The sequence below is a fragment of the Argopecten irradians genome, chromosome 1, assembly GCF_041381155.1.
Source record: "Argopecten irradians isolate NY chromosome 1, Ai_NY, whole genome shotgun sequence".
Classification (NCBI taxonomy): Eukaryota; Metazoa; Mollusca; class Bivalvia; order Pectinida; family Pectinidae; genus Argopecten; species Argopecten irradians.
This window is the reverse complement of record NC_091134.1, coordinates 19,549,855-19,572,077: the sequence shown is the minus strand read 5'-3', so window position 1 is coordinate 19,572,077 and position 22,223 is coordinate 19,549,855. Positions and strand designations below refer to the sequence as shown.

Sequence of the window (22,223 nt, the reverse complement as noted above, 5' to 3'; positions counted from 1 at the left end):
CCTTTGCAAACTAAAAGAAACATACAAAATTTTCTTTTCATTTAATGTAACAACATTTATACTAGTCAAACTGATGATCTTATAAAATGAACTCATAAATTAAATGTTGACCCTTTCATGTAAGGAGGCCATTTCACAGTATTGGATACTGAATAAACACAAATGTATCCTGAGCAAAGGTTAACACTACTCAACACTCACTGTAAACAGCTCTACAATCATATTATTCAATTTATCAAAATGTGGCTTTATATATGATTATGGGAGAACACAACTTTTCTTACCATAGAACACTGAACAGAACATCAAGTGTTCCAGAATAACCTGTAGCACGCTTTAGGTCCTGAAATTTGTCTTCAGTTACTGTGAATAAATAAGACTAGAAATATGTAAAACTGAAAATATTCCAATGATTTCATCAAAAATTTTGATTATAATATAATTTCAAATAATGCAATCTGAATGTTAATTTAACCACTAAACACACTTTACCAAATATAGCCCCTGCTAATTTAACCACTAAATATATGTCGTTACACTATACCATGACACTAACATATAATTTAAACCATAAATGTTACTATTAGCCTGTTATTGAAATATGACACTTACATATATAGTAGCCTCCTGTTAGGCTACTCTGGGAGATATCTACCTCATCAATCAACAAACAGGAAACATTTGTTTTATTAAGACAGATCACATTACCATATATAGCGAGCGAACAGGAATAAGGAAGTTCAAATGCCATCCTCTGGTTGCACCTGTAAAAATAATAAAGTTTTCACATTAAATATCATCACTTTTCAATTTGCATGGTTGTGGTACCTGTAATATAGTTGCACATGATTATAACACTTTGGTATATTTTTTTTAATTTATTTATATGATTATTATTGTAATGATGCGTAATCATTAATTGAATGTGTGCATATCATCATAGGGCTTTTTCATTAATTGGGAAGGGTGGCCTCCATGAGTAAACTGTAATTTTTTATGGGAACTTGACATATATTCTGAAATATTTTCCAATGGAAATGAATAGCCCATTATCGGCCCCTAAAAGCCCCAAGAAAAAGCCGCTGAATCAATAAGCCTCATATTTTTTCAAAAGGGTTCTGACAAATATTTTGTCCTATGTAGAATCTAAATGTTTTAACTTTAATCAATTTGGCAAAGTCCCTAAATTAAGAATAAAATTCAATTGGTAATTGCACAAAATGTCATTGACTATGTTACATATGAGAAAAAAATGATGAACAGCCTATTATTCTTTCCTACCCTCATTACAGAAAATCCATTGCGTTAGGGAACATCAAACAATATTTTTTTTGCTTGACTAAGAGTGTAATTCATGGATGTTATGAGTGACACTTATTTAAGGAATATATTCTTTATTTTGTTGAGGTTATGAGGGTATAATGATAATGGGGTCACGTGTAAATTAAGTAAATACGCCGGCAAAACTAGACTGAACGATTATCTGGCAGTCTGCGTTATAGGATAGGCGACAGTCTAACCTCACATCTGTACCCTTTGTTTATCACCTTTATTATTGGCTATTTATTGGAAATTTAGTTAGTCTTTATTATCAAACGAGTAATGACTTTATTTGAGTAATAATAAAATAATAATATCACTACAAGATTTTGCAAAATTATCTCCACAACTTCGTACCGAGTAATAGTGCAACAGTTTGTCTGATCGAAGCGTTCACAAAGTGAAACTGAACGAGTGGATATTTGATTAATTTGGCGACAAATTTCTCGGATATGGATAAAATAACTTATATACAGTCATGGTACTATCGTGTGTCTGAAACGATTATCCCCAAATTTAGCAAATCAGTAGTAATTCATTCAATTGTCTATGTTTTTTTAAAGGTGAAAGGCGATATTGCTTACACCAATGGAAAAAAACAAACTTTTATGTACAAGTTTGTATTGGATGACATACGTCATGTGAACTCTTTACATTTCTGCGATGTTTTTTACTGAGACAAAAACTTAATCAACTTAATATTTCATGACAATTATTTCTCCAAAAAATTCTTGATTATATTGAAAATGTAATGTCTAAAAGCTTGACACATTCACCAATTACCTACCTTGGCATTCACGAGTTGTGTTGCACTGGGTTTGGAATCGTCACTGTCTAACATTTCCATGAACTGACACAGAAGATAACACACCATCTTCACTTTGTTGAGACAGTTTTGTTTGTCCTCCCTACCAGTCGGCCCCATCCTCCAGATCCTTTGCAAGGTCTTTTGACAATGATGTGGCAACTAGCAGAAAGAAACATCACAGTTGTGACAGATCCATCATGATTAAACAAGTCGCAATACATTGTTTTGAAAATGTCAATTACAGTGAAATTGGAGATTTTTTTGTAATCTTTATTTTGCCCCATCCACTATAGAGTATACATGTTCCAAAAAGACAACACTAATAAATCAACTTAAATATTAACCAGAAAATTGGAAAAAAAATAATAGGAAGGAAATTCAGTTTTACTGTAATTTTAATATTAACTGGTGAATTAGGTTAATGTGTCTCCAATTTTCTCGAAACAAAAGTGCAGACTTCAGTTGAAACTTTGATGTTTGTCTCCTGATGTAACTTATATGAAAATTTATGACTTAAGTCAGTTTTTTGACAAAGTGGATTTCAAGAAATTCAGGAGAGATGTACTTACTGATTTAAATATCATGTTAATTTAAACCAAATAGTCTCACATGAAAGGTTTGGTTTAACCTACCACATTAAAAGGAAATCTATGAGTCATTAAGAATTTAAATAATACATCCCCAATGGCATCAAAAACGGAATTTTATAAACGTAATATCATACAAAATTTTATTATCAGACTTACTTTTCACAAGAAGCTCCCAAGCATCCTCCTTCATTTCATTTGCAAGGTCCCTTTGCAAACTAAAAGAAACATACAAAATTTCTTTTCATTAATAACAACATTATACTAGTCAACTGATGATCTTATATTGACTCATAAATAAATTTGACTTTCATGTAAGGATCATTTCACAGTATTGGATACTGAATAAACACAATGTATCTTGGCAAAGGTTAACACTACTCAACACTCACTTATACAGCTCTACAACATATTATTCAATTATCAAAATGTGCTTTATATTTGATTATGGTGAACACAACTTTTCTTACCATAGAACACTGAACAGAACATCAAAGTGTTCCAGAATAACTTGAGCACCTTTGGTCCTGAAATTTGTCTTCAGTTCTGTGAATAAATAAGATAAAATATGTAAAACTGAAAATATTCCAATGATTTCATCAAAAATTTTGATTATAATATAATTTCAAATAAATGCAATCTGAATGTTAATTTAACCACTAAACACACTTACCAAATATAGCCCCTGCTAATTTAACCACTAAATATGACACTTACCATGCATATATAGCCATTGTTAATTTAACCATTAAATATGACACTTACCATATATAGCCCCTGTTAGCTCTCTGGGAGATAGCACCTCATCAACAACAAACATGGAAACATTTGTTTTATTAAGCAGATCATCGCGAGCAACAGGAATGAGGAATTCAAATGCCATGGTTGCTGTAAAATAATAAAGTTTCACATTAAATATCACTTTTAATTTTTGGTACCTGTTGTGCACATGATTATAACACTGGGATTTTTTTTTTTTTTTTTTTTTTTTTGTAAATGATGCGAAATCGTTAATGAATGTGCATATCATCATAGGCTTTTTTCATTTAATTGGGAAGGGGCCTTCCATGAGTAAACTGTATTTTTTTGGGAACTTGACATATATTTGAAATAATTTCCAATGGAAATGAGGCCCATTATCGGCCCCAAAAGCCCCAAGAAAAAGCCATGAATCAATAAGCCTCATGTTTTTCAAAATTCTGACAAATATTGTCCTATGTAGAATCTAAATGTTTAACTTTAATCAATTTGGCAAATCCCTAAATTAAGAATAAAATTCAATTGGTAATGCAAAATGTCATTGACTATGTTGTATATGAAAACAAAATGATGAACAGCCTATTTGTCTTTCCTACCCTCTTTCAGAAACATTGGTTAGGGTTACATCAAACAATATATTTTTCGCTTGCTAAGAGTGTATTCATGGTGTTTGTGACACTTATTTAAGGAATAGATCTTTATTTTGTTGAGGTTATGAGGGTATAATGATAATGGAGCACGTGTAAATTATGTAACGCCGGCGAAACAACTGAACGATTATCTGGCAGTCTGCGTATAAGATAGGCGACAGTCTAACCTCACATCTGTCCCTTTGTTTATCACTTTATTATTGGCTATTTATTGGAAATTGTTAGTAAATAAAACAGTAATGACTTTGAGTAATATAAATAATAATATCACTACAAGATTTTGCAAAATTTCTCCACAACTTCGTACCGAGTAATATGAACAGTTTGTCGGTCGTAGGCGTTCAAAGTGAAACTGAAGTCTGGATATTGATTAATTTGGCGACAAATTTCTCGGATATGGATAAATAACTTATTTCAGTCATGGTACTATCGTGTCTAAAACGATTATTAAATTTAGCAAATCAGTAATTCATTCAATTGTATGTTTTTAAAGGTGAAAGCGATATTGCTTACACCAATGAAAAAAACAAACTTTTATGTCAATTTGTGATGGATGACAGTCATGAAATCTTTACATTTCTGATGTTTTTACTGAGACAAAAACTTAATCAACTTAATATTCATGACATTATTTCTCCAAAAATTCTATGATTATATTGAAAATGTAATGTCTAAAAGCTTGACACACAAAGCATTATATTAATAAATATAATATATAGAATAAAATCTATAATGTAATAGAAAAGTGTTAGATTTCTTTAAATGAGAAAATGTGGTGAGGTCGAAAAAATTCCCCCAAAAATACAAAATTCCCAATCCAGCTGCCAGGGGCGCCGTTTGAAAAATGGTGGAATCGGCCTTGCGTAAGATACTATCGTATCATGGGAGAATTATGCTTTCGTATTGTTGCAGTACTACAACATATCCATATTTTAATTCATAAACAAACGAGTAAACAAACAACTAGCTATAACCCTAGCTCCAACCACATAAACCGTATAATTGAATCGGCATTATAATTATATTACAATACTGATGCGTTAGCATAACAGCTTTGTAATCCCAGCTTAGAAAACACACACACTAAACTTTTCGTTTTGAAAATAAGTATACGAGGGTTGGGATCATCTTCAAACTATGTAATCCCAGCTTAGAAAACACATACACTAAACTTTTCGTTTTGAAAATAAGTATACGAGGGTTGGGATCATCTTCAAACTTTCAAGTAACTTAAGCCTTCTTTCCGCATTGTACAGTGCCTCGGTCAGTCCACAGGGCCTCGTTACTATTGATGATATATATAAGATAGGTCACGTCTATTTACATACATATGTATGTAAATAGACGTGACCTATCTTATATATATCAATAGTAACGAGGCCCTGTGGTCAGTCCAACGGAAACCTTCAAAAAGACCATGGTAATGGTATAGGACATAACCGTACTTGAATTAAAGCATTGTGGACGGATAATACACATTATCGAGATACTAGGAAACTCGCTGGTATTATTCCTTCGCCTAAATGTCCTTACCGGTGGAGTATTGGGATTTCAAGTAAATATCAACATTCAGTCATTTCGTTTCCGTTTGAAGTTTCCGCCTTTTTATGTCTTAGCCAATGAGATCGAACAATAACTCTTGCTCCTTGGATGATTATTTTTATTTAATGTCCAAGGGAAAAAATAATAGGCAATTTACTATCTAAAAATTTAAAAATGGTGTATAAATACATTTTATAATTTATTATAAGCCATGTATATTTTTTTATTTGAATGGTAAACACATTCAGTGCGACGAAACCGGAAGTTGGGTGATAATCTTAAACTTTAATTTTTACCGCGTGTAAATCAAGCATGCAGCTTGATTTTAATATTTTACTTGTGATTTTAATTTTAATCTGTTTTATTATTTATATTTTATCATATCTTAGTTTTATTTCGTTTTTAATTATCACTTTTATCGGTATCTTTGTCTTCATCACCGGTAGGTCAATCAGTGAACGTTGTGCAACGAAACTGAAATCACCGGCAAATTTAGAATTTTCAACGTCAACAAAAAAGAAAAAGAAGACACAACCAACACATTCAAACAAGGATACCAGTTATCGTCATTATCCAAGGGATATTTCTATCGATGAAAATATGCATAGAAATGGATTTTCAAACTCTTCTTTCAACGATAAAAAGTTTGACAGGTCGTTTGATAAATGGCGGTCTCCTGTCGCATCTCCCGTCCTTCGTTCGCCCGGAATAAGGATCTCATCGCCTGTGGTTGGAACAGGTTTAAGAACTAGAAAAGCCAGTCAGATTATTTCAAGAAGACATTCTTTTTCTGTGAAACCCACAGATACTACAATACATTCTGAAAGTGGTTCTAGAGTACCTTTTCTACCTACTATAAAAAGAGCACTAGGCTTGGAGACTATTGTTAGTCCAAGGTGAGATGCAGTCAATATAGTGTGCTCAGATTAAGCTAACTCATTTTGTTCCTCGGAAATATACTGTGTAAATGAAGTTGCATGGGAATATGAAATCCCCATTAAATAAATTGTCACTGGTTTTAAAAGCAAGATTCATTTGTCATACACAACAGAACCAGAAATACTAATGCAGGATCTCATACATTTGTGTAGCATAATTGTAACCATAGCACACATTGTTAATGAATTATAATGTCATCAAATCACAACATATAATTTGTTGATCATACTGACAGAACCACCAACATATTGCTGTGAAAGTGCATATTCTGAGACTAATTTCCAATTAAATTTTGGAGAATATGGTAAATAGTTTGGTACAACAAATGAAATGTGCAACCATCAGTACACCTACTGGAAGGCAACCAATTTGCCAGTTATCAATTCTTGCCATCGCATGTGTATTTGAATGGTTACACAAACATTTTCTTTCTATCCTACAGAAGCAACATCATTTTCTCCATCTTGAAATCTCAGTATTTCTAGAATAAATGAATTATTTCCCTAAGTTAGTAACTGTTTGTGAAATTTGGTCCCAAGATCATGAAATGTTCTTAAGTTAAGATTTAGACGATTAGAATTACAAAAAAGTTATGTCATTATCATTCTGGCTATTAATAGCAAAAACGAGCCAACATGGATTTTCACTAAGTTTTTTACTAGTGATGGGCAGATGATAGAAAAAAATTCAAATATTACGCGAAAAAAAGTAAAACTGATCATCGATTACGATTTTGTAAAATCAGTTAATTGGGATTTTCGGGACATCATCTGAGAAAAGCTAAACTTTAAAGAAAAGCTATTTATGTTTTATTAGGCCTTGGCAATAGTCAAACACAGCTTTGGATATCAATTTTTTTGCTCACAGTTAATAAGGACTTTTTTGGTCGGGTTTCATTGAATGTATTAAACTAGGGTGGTTACAGACTGAATTCAATTTTTTCAAATTTCTTTTCAATATTGTTATGGTTGTTTGTTTATTGATTTTGTCATTCACATCCTGTACTAACACAATAACTTCATTTTTCTAACCACATATTTCACATCTTCTCTGTTTAGGTATACCGGTAAAGATGATTACAATAGTTTCACAAGTCATCCGGAGACAGCCTCACCTGGCTTTATCCCCGCCGTACGACTGTCCAATCATGATCGCCACCCACTCTCCAAAGTACGATCCTCCTCTATACGAAGTCCGAATACTATAAAGATAGCTCCACCTGATCCTAACAAACTTGGAAGTCCAAGGTATGTGTTAACAACTATTAGTTTTATTACTACCTAATTAATGGCTTTGTTAAATGCATGTATGTGATCAAATTCAGTACTCCAGTTAAGATTCATTATGAGTACATGGGTAAAATACCTATGAAAATCTGTCAATTTCCCCTATAAATTGTTAAACGTGTACTGATTACCCTTACAAATATTTGTATAATGCAACCCATATATTATGAGTGCATACATCCAGAAATCAAATCAGATGAAATTTAGTATAAAAATCATGAATTCAAGTCATGCTCAAGAGTCTGCATCAACTGTACTTTTTTTGCACAATTGCTACTGCGGTATCTTGTCATTGATTACTTTACACAGCTTGTAACCATTTAACTTTTCCCAACATATCTCTGCTAAGTTTTGGGTCACAAAGAAGTCAGAGTTGTACCCTTCCCTTTTCAAAAGTGCTACTACAATTACCCCCTTCAAAAAATAATGTGGAACACTAAGTTCAAAGCCTTTAAGTTGGTAGTCTGTGTACATGTGTTCTTGGTCTGGAACAGGTGAGTGATACAGGCACATTGGGTCTCTTGTTTTTCTTACAGTTATCAAGTGACAATCGTTAGAAATATTTAAGAATGATCTGCTGTGAATTTTGTGATAAATGTGTATGGGTTTGATTTGAACAGGGTGTTAGAAGTAAGAAAATACAGAGATACAGCGACAGATGATAACAGGAAGACCCCTGATATGCAGTCTGTTCTTACAGCCCTTAAGGAGAAAAGGTAATTGAAAGTTACCTTGTAATTTTAGATCCTCAAAACAATATTTTTATACCTTTTTAGTTCATTTTGTGATCCGCAGCAATAATTTTCAGTAAACCAAGTTTACTAATCGCTTAGCAATTTAAATTTACTCAGTTTCAGTAGGGTAGTAGACCTTTAATGTGGAAACCGACTCAATTCAGATTGGCTTAATGAGCTATTATATTTTTTTTGTCATACTTATTTGTTGCATGATTTATAGACCAATGGATTAACTAAACTATATACTTTTTTCACAAAGCAAACTACTAGCAAAAGGGCAATGATCTAAATCTACTGGATGAACAACTTGAACCTTGTTTGTATAAAGAATTGTGGTTCTGAGCCATTTATTTCATGCATTTACACAAATTTTGTCTTTGACATGAACATTTTAAAATTGAGTTTGTATTTGTTGAAGGAGGAAGAGAACAGCGGGTCCACCAGAAGAGGATAATTTCTGTCATGAGGCACCAATCCAGAAATCCAAAAGAAGGTATGTTATATTCAGGAATATCATAAACCAACTATCTTTTTTGTTTACTAAATTATGCAATTTCCATTTCGAAGCAAGTTTGTAGATATTTAAACTTTCGTGAATGATATTGATACTATGTAAAAACTTCATTACAGACGACAGGAAAGTCAGCAGTCCAACGCCTCCACATCATCATTACCTCCCCTGCCAGCTTCGCTTCCGGACTTATCAGATTACAGCATTCCACGTCTAGAAACGCCCTCCTTGAAAAGGACAGCTGCTCCTGAGACATCAGAGTGGGAGGGCAGGGGAAGTAATCCTAAACGACTGCGACAGGAGGGGCGGTACAACTCTATCACCAGCTCTCTCAGTTCTAGTCGCTATCTGGAGAGAAATCAACGTAGTTACAGCCCACGCCCAGACTGGTCACACGTTAGTTTCTTTTTAACGTCATTATTGTAGCAATATAAGATTGTTGTTATAGTTTGCCCTTTTAATTGAAAATCAAAAATTTTATCTTGGTAAATTTTAATAATATAGGATACCAAATTTTGCCTATTTTTATCTGTATAATTATCAAAATACAGCATTTCACCTTATTATCTTTAAACATGTTAAGATAGAAAACAAATAAATGAACTTCTGTGGTTGATTCAAGGAATCCACAGCTGAATTGAAACGAGCTATCCAAAGAGAAATCAACAAAATTACCCAGGAAATGCCAAGTGACTTAGTGAATAGCCTACGAGTAAGAATATCACTGTAGTGCTATAGCCTTACTAACTCAAAAGTGCTTCTGTAGAAACTTCTATAAACGTATGTTATACCAGACAGGAAATAATATAAAACAACAGTAATACTAATCTGCTGTATGCATACTTCCAAAGAGTCTTGCTGTACTAACAAAACAAATATTTAAACATACGCAATAACCTAGACAAATTCATAAACCCTATGGCTGAGTTGGTAGAAGCTATTCTTACCTATTTGCTATAGTATGAACTCCCAACATAACTGCTGTACTAACCATTTATAGGGCCACCCAGGATACTTAACATGGACATACTAAGTGTTTTATTGTTTTCACAAAATATTTGTCAGTGCTGTCAAATTTTCAAGGAAAGTTGGTCAAACACAATAACACAATATAACAATGACCACAAAATATCGGAGGTGTTTGGATTATAGAAAAAAATTCAAAAAAATTAAACAAAAAATCTAGTAGTCATGGGTTGTTGGTAAAATAAACCTGGCACATCCTTAAATGGCTCTGTAATCGGACGTTTAACTAATCAAATCAAAGCTTATGCTGTAGTGGCTAGTGCTTATACTGAATATACTGCTACAATGTGTGACTTGCTATTCTACCTGATATATCTTAACCTGTTTTTGCAAAAATAAGTTAATTATAACTTCCTATTTTTGCTATCTTGCAACTTTGACATGTATATACTGTATAAAAATACTGGAAAAAAGCTGCTTACCTCAATATTTTCCACTTGGATGTGTGGAGACTTGTACATTTGTATCTTCCTGATGGTCAAGTGGTCAGTAGATATTGAAGTAAAAGCTGAACTCATATGCTATTTGCTTTGTATCTTCTCTAAGAAATGTATTTTTAGATGCCTGGTATTAACTATTTTCAGCTCATCTGACCTAATTAACAACAAACAAAAAAATGAAAGAAAAGTAGATTTAATTGCAAAATGAGGAAAATGAAAGCCTTTAATATTGCTATTGAAGTGTTGTTTATAGATGATGATCAGGATAGTAGGATGTTAATTTAAATAATGTGTGTTTATTGTTATCCAGCTGCAGTGCGAGGGGGCACAAGACCAAAGTGGCAAAGAAAATCTGGATGTTTCTGTCACCAGCAAATCTCTCAGCTCTAATCTCCAAGATCCAGACTCCTCGTCATCTTCTCTTCAGAGGTATTGATAGATGTTCATTTGAAAGAAAAAAATCTTTTTGTTTATTTAACTAATGTGGCTGAAATTCTTAACTGATTTCATTTGTGCTCTATGTGAGGCAGTTGCCAGACCCCAGTTTCATGAATATTTCTTAAAGATGCTCCACCGCTGACAAATGGTATTTTTTCACTATCAAAAACAGGAGCAGATGATTTTGTATTTTTCTTCAGTTACAAAAGTTCCTTATTTTACATCATTACCACCATTGAAACGTTTGAGCTTCTAATTTTACTTCAAATTAAAAATATGAAAAATAATTAATTGCATCCCGAAAAATTCCGTGGCACTATATCTTATATAGAATGAAGTAATGATTGCGCATGCACCAAAGGCGAAATAAATTATTTAATGTTATTTTTAGTGTTAATTATGCATATATGTACACGATTAAACACCAATTATTGTTCAAATGATGAATATCATTTATGCTCTGTCGGCGGTGGAGCATCTTTAAGCTTAGGAAACTCCTTATCGTAAAATATTCCCCATAGCTTTTCCTATGGAGAATTTTTCTGATGTTAAGGCATGAAACTAGGCCCAGTTACTAATCCTTGGATCAAGCTGGCTGCTCATTGATAATCATTTTAATGCCCCCTTCTGTAAAAGGAGGGTGGGTTAGTATATAATGTAATCCATGTCCATCTCGTCACACCCTGTTCTGATTTTATATGAAGCTTGAGTATTATTGTCTTACACATTTCTAACAAGTTTGTACTCTTGTGTCATTGGAAAGTATGGAATTATGTACTCCAATAAAGAAGTCACTGATGATGATATCAGACCTGTTTACCCTTACGCTTTTTACGTAATTGTTACGCATTTGACACCTATTTTACGCCATTACGCGCAAACGTGAAAAATTACGCATTTAGCTCATCTGCTGGTAAAAGGTAATATTGTATATCGAACGCACCCGATATTCTTAGTCGAACTCACCTTATACTGTCAATTGGGCGCAATCGAATGCACCCTGCCTAATTCACGTCATTGGAACGCTTCACATCGTGTATGAGCACATGGCAATCAAACGTTTGTAGCATCACGAATTCATAACAAAAACAACAGTAAACATGTGGGAGGCTAAGCTGAAGCAGTTTATGGCATGCCTAAACGGAAAAATGAAACTCGAACTGTCAAGGCCACAAAAGAAGTGTGGACAATTATTTAAATTCAGTTACACCATCCAGTTGAATGGAACTGTATTGTTGCCTCACTAAAAGGAAATCATTTTGTTCATTACATCGTCTGCAAGTCTGATTTTAGATTCAAAGTACTGTGATTAATGTAATTAGCAAATTGTTGTTGATGTAATTATGATATGGATAAGAACTATTTATTCGTTTACTTATAAATGAAATTCATTAATTAAGTAATTTTTATTATTTTAGTAAGGTCATGTTTGATCAATATCTAAGTGTCTTAAACTGACAGTGACTCAACCGTTATTTTTTGTTGAATATAAGAAAATGAAACTTGCTATTCAAAAGCTTGATTCTGTTTTGATAGTCATGTAAATTCTTTAAATCTGATTCAGTGCATATTGTCAAATGCTATTGATGTTTTTTTCGTTTTTGTTTTGGCTTATCTTACAAGTTGTAATGTTCAGTATAAAAAACATTCTGAAAATCAAATGTCAATAATGTGTTTATTATTTAGATATGCACATCCATACTACCACTGTCTTTGTGTCCTGAATTCAGTTGGGGCTCTTTGAAACACTAAAAACTCTATAATGATCTATTATAGAGTATATCTGTCTGTACCTGCCTGAAGGAGATATTTTTCAAACATAACTTAGTAAAACGTTCATTTCCACAATCAATGGGAGAAGAACATGCACATTAATAATGATTAACAGTTAATGCCTGAAATATGCAAGTTTTATGATATATTCAGATTGAACAGAGGGACATCAATTAGCTAATGAACAAATCTGAAAATTACACATTGGAGGTTAAAATTACACATTTCAATCGTGGCTATTACACATGGACAATTTTTCGGGTAAACAGGTCTGTGATATTATTAAACAATTAAGCTTTGTTAATGATTTGATTATCACATGACTGGCCCAAAAAGCCATGACATACGATCATGTCATAAATATAGTAAGACTATATTGTAATAACACTATTATAAGGTAACATATAGATTTGAAGTCGTATTATTGTCTCTGTAGATGGAAATGTCAAATATAAGCTGGATTTCTAATGTGTTATAAGTTATGTGATCAGTAGAATCATACACTCGTGGCTATGTAACATGAAATTTATCAAGCTCCTAAAGGCTTGTGGCATATCAAAATATTTAATAAGTTTGATAAATTTCATATAACATAGCCACAAGTGTAAGATCCTCTATTTAATGGCCGTCTCGGCAGTCAACCTCTTCCTGTTCATTATATGGACTAAGTTTTCCTGAGTACTTAATGACCTTTGAAAAAGACGTTTGGCTGTTTTCTGATCATATAAAACAACCAAATATTAAAACATACCATCATAAATATATTTCCAGAGCGGAAACTGTGATGCTGAAGCCAGGCTTGGATTCTGAGGATCAATCTTTGAATGTTTCAACATCAGATGCTTCTTTGCTTAGCCAATCACAGGTAAGTTAATTCATGTCTCTTCACATAATCTGCTTCTATTTGTTTCAACAGTTATGATCATGTATTTGAAAGTTAGTCTAATTTTTTTATTATTGATAAAAATAATGTTTAAGCAAATTATCATAGAGTAGATTTGATTACAAATTTATTTTGTGTGATTTTTTTTTTGATTTTTTTTTTGAAAAAGCTATAATGACAATGATTTGACAGAATAAGTAAAAATTGATGTCTTAATGAAATGCAGAAATTGCATTTAGCTCAATATTTTAGAGCAAACCTCCAAGAACTAAAAATGTTATTATCTGATTATCAAAACATTCGTTAGATAATACAGTAATATAATCTTTGAAATACCAGAAAATTAAAGTATGTATAGATATCATGAATCGTGAAGCATTGAATTTTGGGGGAAAACATGTCATAGTTAGATTGAAGTCTGTTTTTACAAGAATGCATTGATATATTTTCAGAACAAATCAATGACCCCAAGACAAAAAGTGACATTGAACAAGAGTTTCTCTGTCCGCAAGCGTCAGATGTCCCTTTACACAGGCCTGAATAAGTCCTTTTCAAAGGTAAGTATGACATTACCTGCAATGTAATTTATTTGGATCCTAAGCCAAAAACTTTAGATAAATATTTGTGCCAGTTACTTTTGTCAAAATGTTGTGAACTTTGTGAAGTTGCTCCATTTGTGTATGAATACTGTGGCTTTCACTCATTCCTGTACCATCCTTAAATGACTATAAGGAATAAGTGTGAATTTAGGCTGATGTTTTTCCCAAGGTACTCCGACTTTTATGTCCTGAACATAAAAAAATAATCTGAATATCCAAAAAGAAATTGACCGATCGTGACTGATCGTCAGGTAGTATTCACCCACGCCCTGGGTATACCCATTCAATATTGGCGCAAACTTCATATCATCCTCAATACAAAATAGAAAGTTACATGCACTACCCGATTGGATTGATTGATAGCTTGCAAACCATCAAAGGCTTACAGTGTGTAACTTCCTTCTAGAAGAGGCATTAAAAATGGTATTTCTTTGATTAGATGATTATTTTGAAATTTATGTATTTTTGTTGACAACAGCTTTATTTAAATCTTTGACCTCTTGATCTGTATTCAATATTGTTTCTGTTTCAGGTCCCCAAATCCAATGTTGTAGCCAGTATGGAAGACTATGAAGCCGACCGTGAGGCAGAACAGAGAAGAGTTGAACAGATGCTGCAGGACATAGTGTCTACAGAGGAGGCAGAGAAGGACAAAGGTTAGATTTCTGATCTTTAAGTGGACACTGTAATTATGAAGTCAAACCCTAGTTTGATAACTAAAAATTACTTAAAAGGTTTTGTATAACTTTTGATTCTCTCTTGGAAAAAAAAAAAAAATCATGATAATTCCTTTCCTCAATCCATTCAGTTGAAAATGCAAGATTTCCTAATTGTCAAAGAACACCCCATCGTGGATGTCAATGATAACCTGGCAGGGAAAGATTCTATTAATTAATAAGAGACAAAGATTAGAACTTAATGTCCTTTCAATGGGTGACTACAAAATTATCAAATTTTTCTGCATTCTACAAAGTTTGATTGCCTAGCTTTTCCCATTTTAGGTTGAATGCATGTCTTCTTTTTGTATCCTGATTACTTGTTTTCTCACACAGGAAATGCTGTGACTACCTCCACAGTATCATCAGCTGTCATCACAACAACAGCATCTACATCCAAAACAGGTGAGCCATAATGATTCAGATTAATGATGTCAAAGATTAAATTTCACCAGTTTAGGTGCTACAGTGGCCATGTGGTCAACACCATTCTATCACAAGCCTTCCTTAACTGGGCTAAAACCCTGGTATTTACAGTTGTAAGAACTGTATATAGTATATAGCATTTTCTATCACATCATAGTTGTAACGACTATATCATTATGATATTGTAAAACTTGCATATCTCATGGTCTTGGTAAAACTTGCATATCTCATGGTCTTGGTAAAGCCTAAATCATATTCAGCTGTGTTTGAATGATTAGTGTTAATTTTGAATTTCTAATTAAATTCCATTTTCTAATTAACAAGTTTCATCTGGAGATAAATGTAACAAAAAGTAAACAAAAACAAAAAAGATAGCATAATTAGGAAGCAGACTGATGACACTTGATCTTGTTTTCTTATGGCTGACATGATTTTATTTTTCATTTATTTGCATCACTTACATAGGTCTACCTAGTTTGTCAGCAAACCCCTTGTTGATGTCCAAAGCTACGACTTCGTCTACAGCAACACCAGCCACGGTGTCTAGTACAACACCACAGACAGGACAAGTGTCAGCATCAAACTCTACCCTGCCATCAGTGACCTCTACTCTAAAGACAACCAGTGTGAATCAGGTTTTACCAAACACTTCTGTAGCTTCAGCTCCAAGTAATAACATGTTTTCAGGCCTAGCCAGCAGTGCTACTACAGCTGTGTCTAGTTCTTCTCCAGCCACTATCTCCAGCTCAAAGGGCAGTGGTGGCTTTTCTATGACTTCCCCAGTGATTTCAAATACACAAAGTGATAAAAATTCTGCTCCATCAACTAAACTTGGATTCCAGGCAGCTGAGGCGAGAACTGTTGGTGCAGCTCTTGCAAGTATTGTCGCTGCAGCATACCCATCAAAATCTTCAGAAGAAAATGTTAGTTCTGATAAATCTACCACTGCATCAACAAATTTAGGTAGTGTTCCAAATACAGCGGCTACAAATTTATCATCACTTGCCAGTATTGTACCCTGTACATCAGTGTCGAATGGCTTTGGAGCTTCAAGTGGATTTGGAGCTGCAAGTAATGTTATGAAGACAACTGTAGCTGACCCTGTTAGCTTAAGTGGAATCACCACTGCATCTTCAGCATTCAGTGTCTCCTCAGCAAATAAGACTGGATTTTCATTCGGAAATTCCAATGTTAGTCAACCTGTTAGTAGTGCACCTTCTCTTTCATTTGGAAGCACAACTCCAGCTACATTAAACAACAACACTAGTACAAATCCAACCGTTGGTGCCGGCAACATTCAAATTTCAACTGCACCTTCTTCATTTGGAGCAGCAGCGCCATCAACTCAGCCAAAATTCACTCCTGTGTTTGGAAACCCAAATCCTACCACACAGGCAAATGTATTCGGTGCATCTACAGGAAATACTTCCACTTTTGGTAGTACTTCTTCCACGTTTGCTACACCACAGAACAAAACAACATTTGGTAATCCTGCACCTGAGGCACCTAAGGCAGCTGGGGGATTCACTTTCGGAGGTGGAGCTACATCAAGTGCACCTGTTTTTGGAGCCGCTACCAACTCTGCTCCAAGTAGTACAACATCGTTTCCTATTGCGTCATCCGCAACAGCAGCATCAACATTTAATTTAGGGAATACAACTCAGACTACCACAGCTGCATCAACTTTCAATTTTGGGAACACAACAACACAAGCTACCAGTTCTTCTAAATTTAACTTTGGTGCTTCAAATCCAACAACAACACCAGCAGCAGCAACTTCTTTCAGTTTTGGAGGGGCATCAAATTCTAATCCACAGCCAACATCAACATTCAATTTTGGAGGTGCAACAAATGTAACAGCAACAGCAACAACAACAACAGCAAATTCTACTTTCAATTTCGGTGGAAATCAGACAATCACTGCATCAACTTTCAATTTTGGAGGGGCATCAAATACAAAACCACAAGCTGCATCATCCACTTTTAATTTCGGAGGAGCATCGAATACTACGCCACAAACTACATCTTCAACTTTCAGTTTTGGAGGGACATCAAATCCGACAACTTCTGCATCAACATTTGGTTTTGGTGCTACCTCTTCTACACAGTCAAATTTCAACTTTGGAGCCAATGCAGCAAACTCTGTGGGAGCCACGCCAGCTTTTGGTGCTCCGACTCCTCAAGTCAATACTGCTACTGTGTTTGGTGGCTCAAAGCCCCAGGCCAGTGGCACATTTCACGGTGGTATGACAAAGTCTGGCTCAGCTCCAGCCTTTGGTGACACTGGTCCTAGTTTTGGTGGTGGATCTAAGCCTTCCAATCCGTTTGGAACATCGGCCACATTCGGTGGTACAGCAGCACCACCTGCTTCACAGACAACTAATGTTGGCAATAATGTGTTTGGATTTGGAGCCACAGCTCAACAACCCAGTGCTAGTAACACAGGGGGGTTTAACTTCAACGCCGCTGGGGCAGGAAGTGGAACGACTGGATTCAATTTTGGTAAGTCAGGTGTTCTTTATGGAGATCATGAAACAGTCCTAGTCATATAGACTGTTTAAAGATCTGTCTAGAATACAGATGCAGTAAAGTTGTATATTTGCCTCTAGTGGATTAATTAATTAGTGTCACCTATGACAAGAGCTTTCTATAAATTAAACAGATTTAATGTGTATTATCAGTTTAATAGAATTTTAAAGGTGTGTAAGATCTTTTCTGTTTTAATGTGTAACTTTAAAATATTTCTTTCATTTCTGTAGTTATATACTTAAAAGTTTTTCTGCTTTAATCTCATGTAATATATTAACCTTTTTAATCAAAATCTGACACGGATTTAAAAATTTTGTAAAGAAAGTAAACTTAATCATAAAAAAAAATTTATGATACATATTTATTCATTATCTTGGATAAAAGATAATCCGTTGATTGTTAATTTATATACTTATGTTGACAGGAGGAAATGCAGTGCCTACTGGCTTTGGAGCAGGCTCTCCAGCTCCTGCCTTTGGTCAAGCCCCCAGTACACCCGGACAAGGCATGTTTACTGTGGGAGCAAGTAATTCTGCAGCCAAGCCTCGTGTTATGTCAAAAGCAAAGCGAAGAGGGGCTAGGAGATAGGAAATCAATTAAAATTTACACTGACTTTAATGAAAGATTCAATTAATCATTTAATTTTTTGCTATATCAACTTAAAGAAAATTGTCAAGAAATGGCATGCATCAATTTGAATTTTGTTAGATTTCTGTAGGATGAAAATATCTACAAAAATAATTATATGTGTACATAAAAGATTGTCAGTGGTCATGTGTGCATACTACACTGAGGGGTATATATATGCAAAAACTTTTGAGTATGGTTATCACCAAAGAATTGTAAGACTTTCTTTATTGTTGGCAGTGTTACTAAAAGACAAGCATCATCCCACATGGATTTATATGTTCATGTTCCCTAAATGAATTACTCTAAAACTGGTGCCTTGGCGGATCATCAGGATGGAGCTTAAATTTTACTTGTGTGCAGCGGTGTTTTCTGTCTATCCTAGGTCATTTTTATCCCCCGCCCAACGAAGTTGGCGGGGGATATACAAATGGGTTCCGTCCATCCGTCCGTCTGTCCATCCGTACGAATTGTTTCCGGAGCATAACTCTAAAATCAGTAGAGATATTTCCACGAAACTTCATACACACATTGGTCTTATGGTCTAGTAGTGCCTTTTGCTATTTTCAGGTTTTCATTTTTATCATTTTTTCTGTAACCATGGAAACATTGCTGAAAATATCATATTTTTGTACCAGGTTCGTTTCCGGAGCATAACTCTAAAACCAGAAGAGATATTTCCACGAAACTTCATAGACACATTGATCTTATGGTCTAGTGGTGCCTTTTGCTATTTTAAGGTTTTCACTTTTTGTACTTTTTTCTGTAACCATGGAAACATTGCTGAAAATGGCAGATTTTTGTGTAAGAATCGTTTCCGGAGCACAACTCTAAAACCAGCAGAGATATTTCCATGAAACTTCATAGACACATTGTTCTTATGGTCTAGTAGTGCCTTTTGCTATTTTTAGGTTTTCACTTTTTGTGCTTTTTTCTGTAACCATAGAAACATTGCTGAAAATATATTTTTGTAGCAGGCTCATTTCTGGAGCATAACTCTAAAACCAGCAGAGATATTTCCACAAAACTTCATAGACACTTTCTGTTTATGGTCTAGTAGTACCTTTTGCTATTTTTAGGTTTTCATTTTTTGCACTTTTTCCGTTACCATGGAAACATTGCTGAAAATATCATGGTAAATGGTAAATGTTACTTTGCAAAACTCCACCCATCTTTGTGTATATAGTCTAATATAAATGTCAAGGCTGTATACCTGATTCAACAATTGCAGCCCCGCTCTACTTGAATTATACTCCATCTTTCTTTAGCTCAACTTCCCTTTTCCTGGTTTTTTTCATACACATAAGTCTCCACAATCAAACTTACTTCAGCTTTGATATCTCCATTGGCGGGGGATCAGAATGACTATGTCCTTGTTGTTTATACGGTTGGACTGGTTAGTCCGTTTGTAGCAGTAATTATTTCAAACATAAATCCTCATGAGCTTGCTGATTTTGATGCAGGCCTGTGAAGGCTTTGTTATGGCTCGTCTGAAAACAATATAAAATCACTGGATCTATCATTAATTTATAAGCCGTATGAATGAAAAGGCCCTGCTGTAATTCATCTTTTCTACACTGTCTCTATCTCACTACATGTAACTGTAAACTTGTATGTTCGAGTCTATGACTTGTGGATTTTGACTTCAATTGACATTCACTCAACTTTTCACCAGTGGGGGCTGTACATGTTATGAAGTTATAGTTATTGGTGGAAATGTTGTCATTGTACTATTGTATCAAATGTGTATTACTGTCTATTAGTGGTGATCATATTTATAATAAATGGTAGTGCATATATTGTTAATAAATCTTGCATTTCCCAGTGTATAAGAATGTATTTGATATTTTTTTCGTCATTATTTTGAACTTGTCCAGTCTACAAGTTGTTGTGATGCAAAATTTTGAAATAACAAATTATTAATGATCTCAAGGTGTCAAAATAAAGATAGAAATTGACAAAGGAAATAAACTCAAATTTTAATGATTATCATACATTTGTATTTGCAATGATTGTATTTATACATTTTGTTTGTTGATTTGTATACTTGTCGTTGATGATGTATACATTTTTTTTTGTGTTAAACACACAAAATTATTGTTGGCATGGACTTACTTTAAAAAACATACCAGTAACTTTTTGGTCCAATTCTTTTCCATACACAAATATATATATATTTTTAACCACATTCAACATTGCATCAAAATGACGGTTTAGGTAGGTAATATACAATGTAGGTATAATATTACTGTTTAGTAAAAATAATTCTTTGCCAACAGTAATTGTATGAATTGATTTTCAATTTCTCAGATCATGTTGATGACTATATATGCTTGTGCGAGAAAATTGCGGATATTAAAGAATATTTGAAACTGCTAATTAAAGTGCTTATTTTCTGTCGCAGGGTGATTCCATAAGCCCATCCCTCTTCGAGAGGTGAGCTAATAAAGGATTACAAGTATTGTGATGTGTAACAATCATTTAAGGAAGAATATGCTGGATTTTGAGAATTGTAAAAGGCATAATGAATCAAAGTATTGGGTCATTGTTTTGGTGCAAGCGTTGAAATACTGTTAGCCATATGAAATGACATGAGTTCTGCATTGATATTAGATTATAACAAATATTTCAACAATGAAAAAATTTATTTTGAGAATTTTAAAATCCTCAAGGGGCCAATTTGTTCTCGACTTTTTCTGCTGCAACTAATAATTGATTTCTGTCTTAATTTAGGGGCTTAGGATTATAGTCAAACCTGTCAATAAATGTCACCAAAGGGACAGAAACATGTCCTTATGTAGAGGTCAAACATGTAGTACGGTAAATTACACCAAAAGAGGTTCATTATATTGTCATTTATAGCAGGTTGATATACTGAGCACAAAAGACTGAATGTCACACATATCTGTGTAAGGATAAAACACGATTTTCAGAATTTCAAGGGGCCCAATGGGTATTAAATGTACATATGTACTTGCATGATTAAGCTCTTGGTTATTTTTTGGCTGTAATCAAACAACTGTTTAGCTTGGCTGTTTTTCAATTTGTTCCAAATAATGTTTTTGTAAGTGAAAGTAAAATAAAATTCTGATTTGGAGTGTGAAATACATGCATGTACATAGTTTTGTACTTTATAATTACATGTAGAAGTGGATTATGAGTCGGTCATTCAAACACTTAACTTTTGGGTACATAAGTTCAAGGTCCATATGCTTTTCGGGCATAGCTCAATATTTATTTCCTGTGTACTTTGCTTTGCCACATAACCAAAGCCCAGGGTAAATTTTCTTTTGTGGCTACTGAATTTACTGACATCTATTTCAAAACAAGTTTGCGAGGTTAAAAACGAAAGGATTTAAAAATTCATTTTTGAATCATTGACTTAAAGATTAAAAACGAAAGGATTTAAAAATTCATTTTTGAATCATTGACTTAAAGATCCAAGTATTTAATCATAACCCTATCACGACAACATGTACAAAATGTTACTGCACTCTTTAGCTGGGACCTGTCGGTCGGTGATCATGACCCAGGACCTGGCCATGCCTTGTACCTGCGTATAGTGCGCACCCCAACTTTTGGCTTGATAATTTATGAAAAAAAGTGCGCACTATATGCGCAAAAATA

The 22,223-nt window shown here is 34.0% G+C and overlaps 2 protein-coding genes across 4 annotated transcripts in view; one reads left to right on the top strand and one right to left on the bottom strand.

Annotated features, from left to right (window-relative positions):
- LOC138319977 (condensin complex subunit 1-like) overlaps positions 1-5,738 on the bottom strand; it is a 31,791-nt gene extending 26,053 nt beyond the window's left edge. For both annotated transcript variants that reach the window (XM_069263086.1, XM_069263091.1), the window contains exons 1-4: positions 5,658-5,738; positions 3,481-3,603; positions 3,186-3,261; positions 2,875-2,933 (exon numbers count right to left, since the gene is read on the bottom strand). In XM_069263086.1, the coding sequence (XP_069119187.1) occupies positions 2,875-2,933; positions 3,186-3,261; positions 3,481-3,598 (253 nt within the window). In that variant the 5' untranslated portion in view covers positions 3,599-3,603; positions 5,658-5,738. The remainder of the gene's footprint in view (positions 1-2,874; positions 2,934-3,185; positions 3,262-3,480; positions 3,604-5,657) is intronic.
- A 203-nt stretch (positions 5,739-5,941) lies between these two features.
- Positions 5,942-21,640, top strand: LOC138319948 (uncharacterized). Of its 2 annotated transcripts, XM_069263059.1 has the most exons (13): positions 5,942-6,562; positions 7,664-7,852; positions 8,512-8,607; positions 9,047-9,121; positions 9,259-9,535; positions 9,762-9,851; positions 10,916-11,034; positions 13,588-13,681; positions 14,152-14,256; positions 14,831-14,954; positions 15,351-15,419; positions 15,906-17,942; positions 18,394-21,640. In XM_069263059.1, the coding sequence occupies exons 1-13, from the start codon at positions 5,979-5,981 to the stop codon at positions 18,555-18,557; spliced, it is 4,023 nt and encodes a 1,340-aa protein (XP_069119160.1). In that variant the 5' UTR covers positions 5,942-5,978; the 3' UTR covers positions 18,558-21,640. The 2 variants fall into 2 exon arrangements, with proteins under 2 accessions (XP_069119160.1, XP_069119166.1); XM_069263065.1 differs by lacking the exon at positions 9,762-9,851.
- The last annotated feature ends 583 nt before the right edge of the window (positions 21,641-22,223 follow it).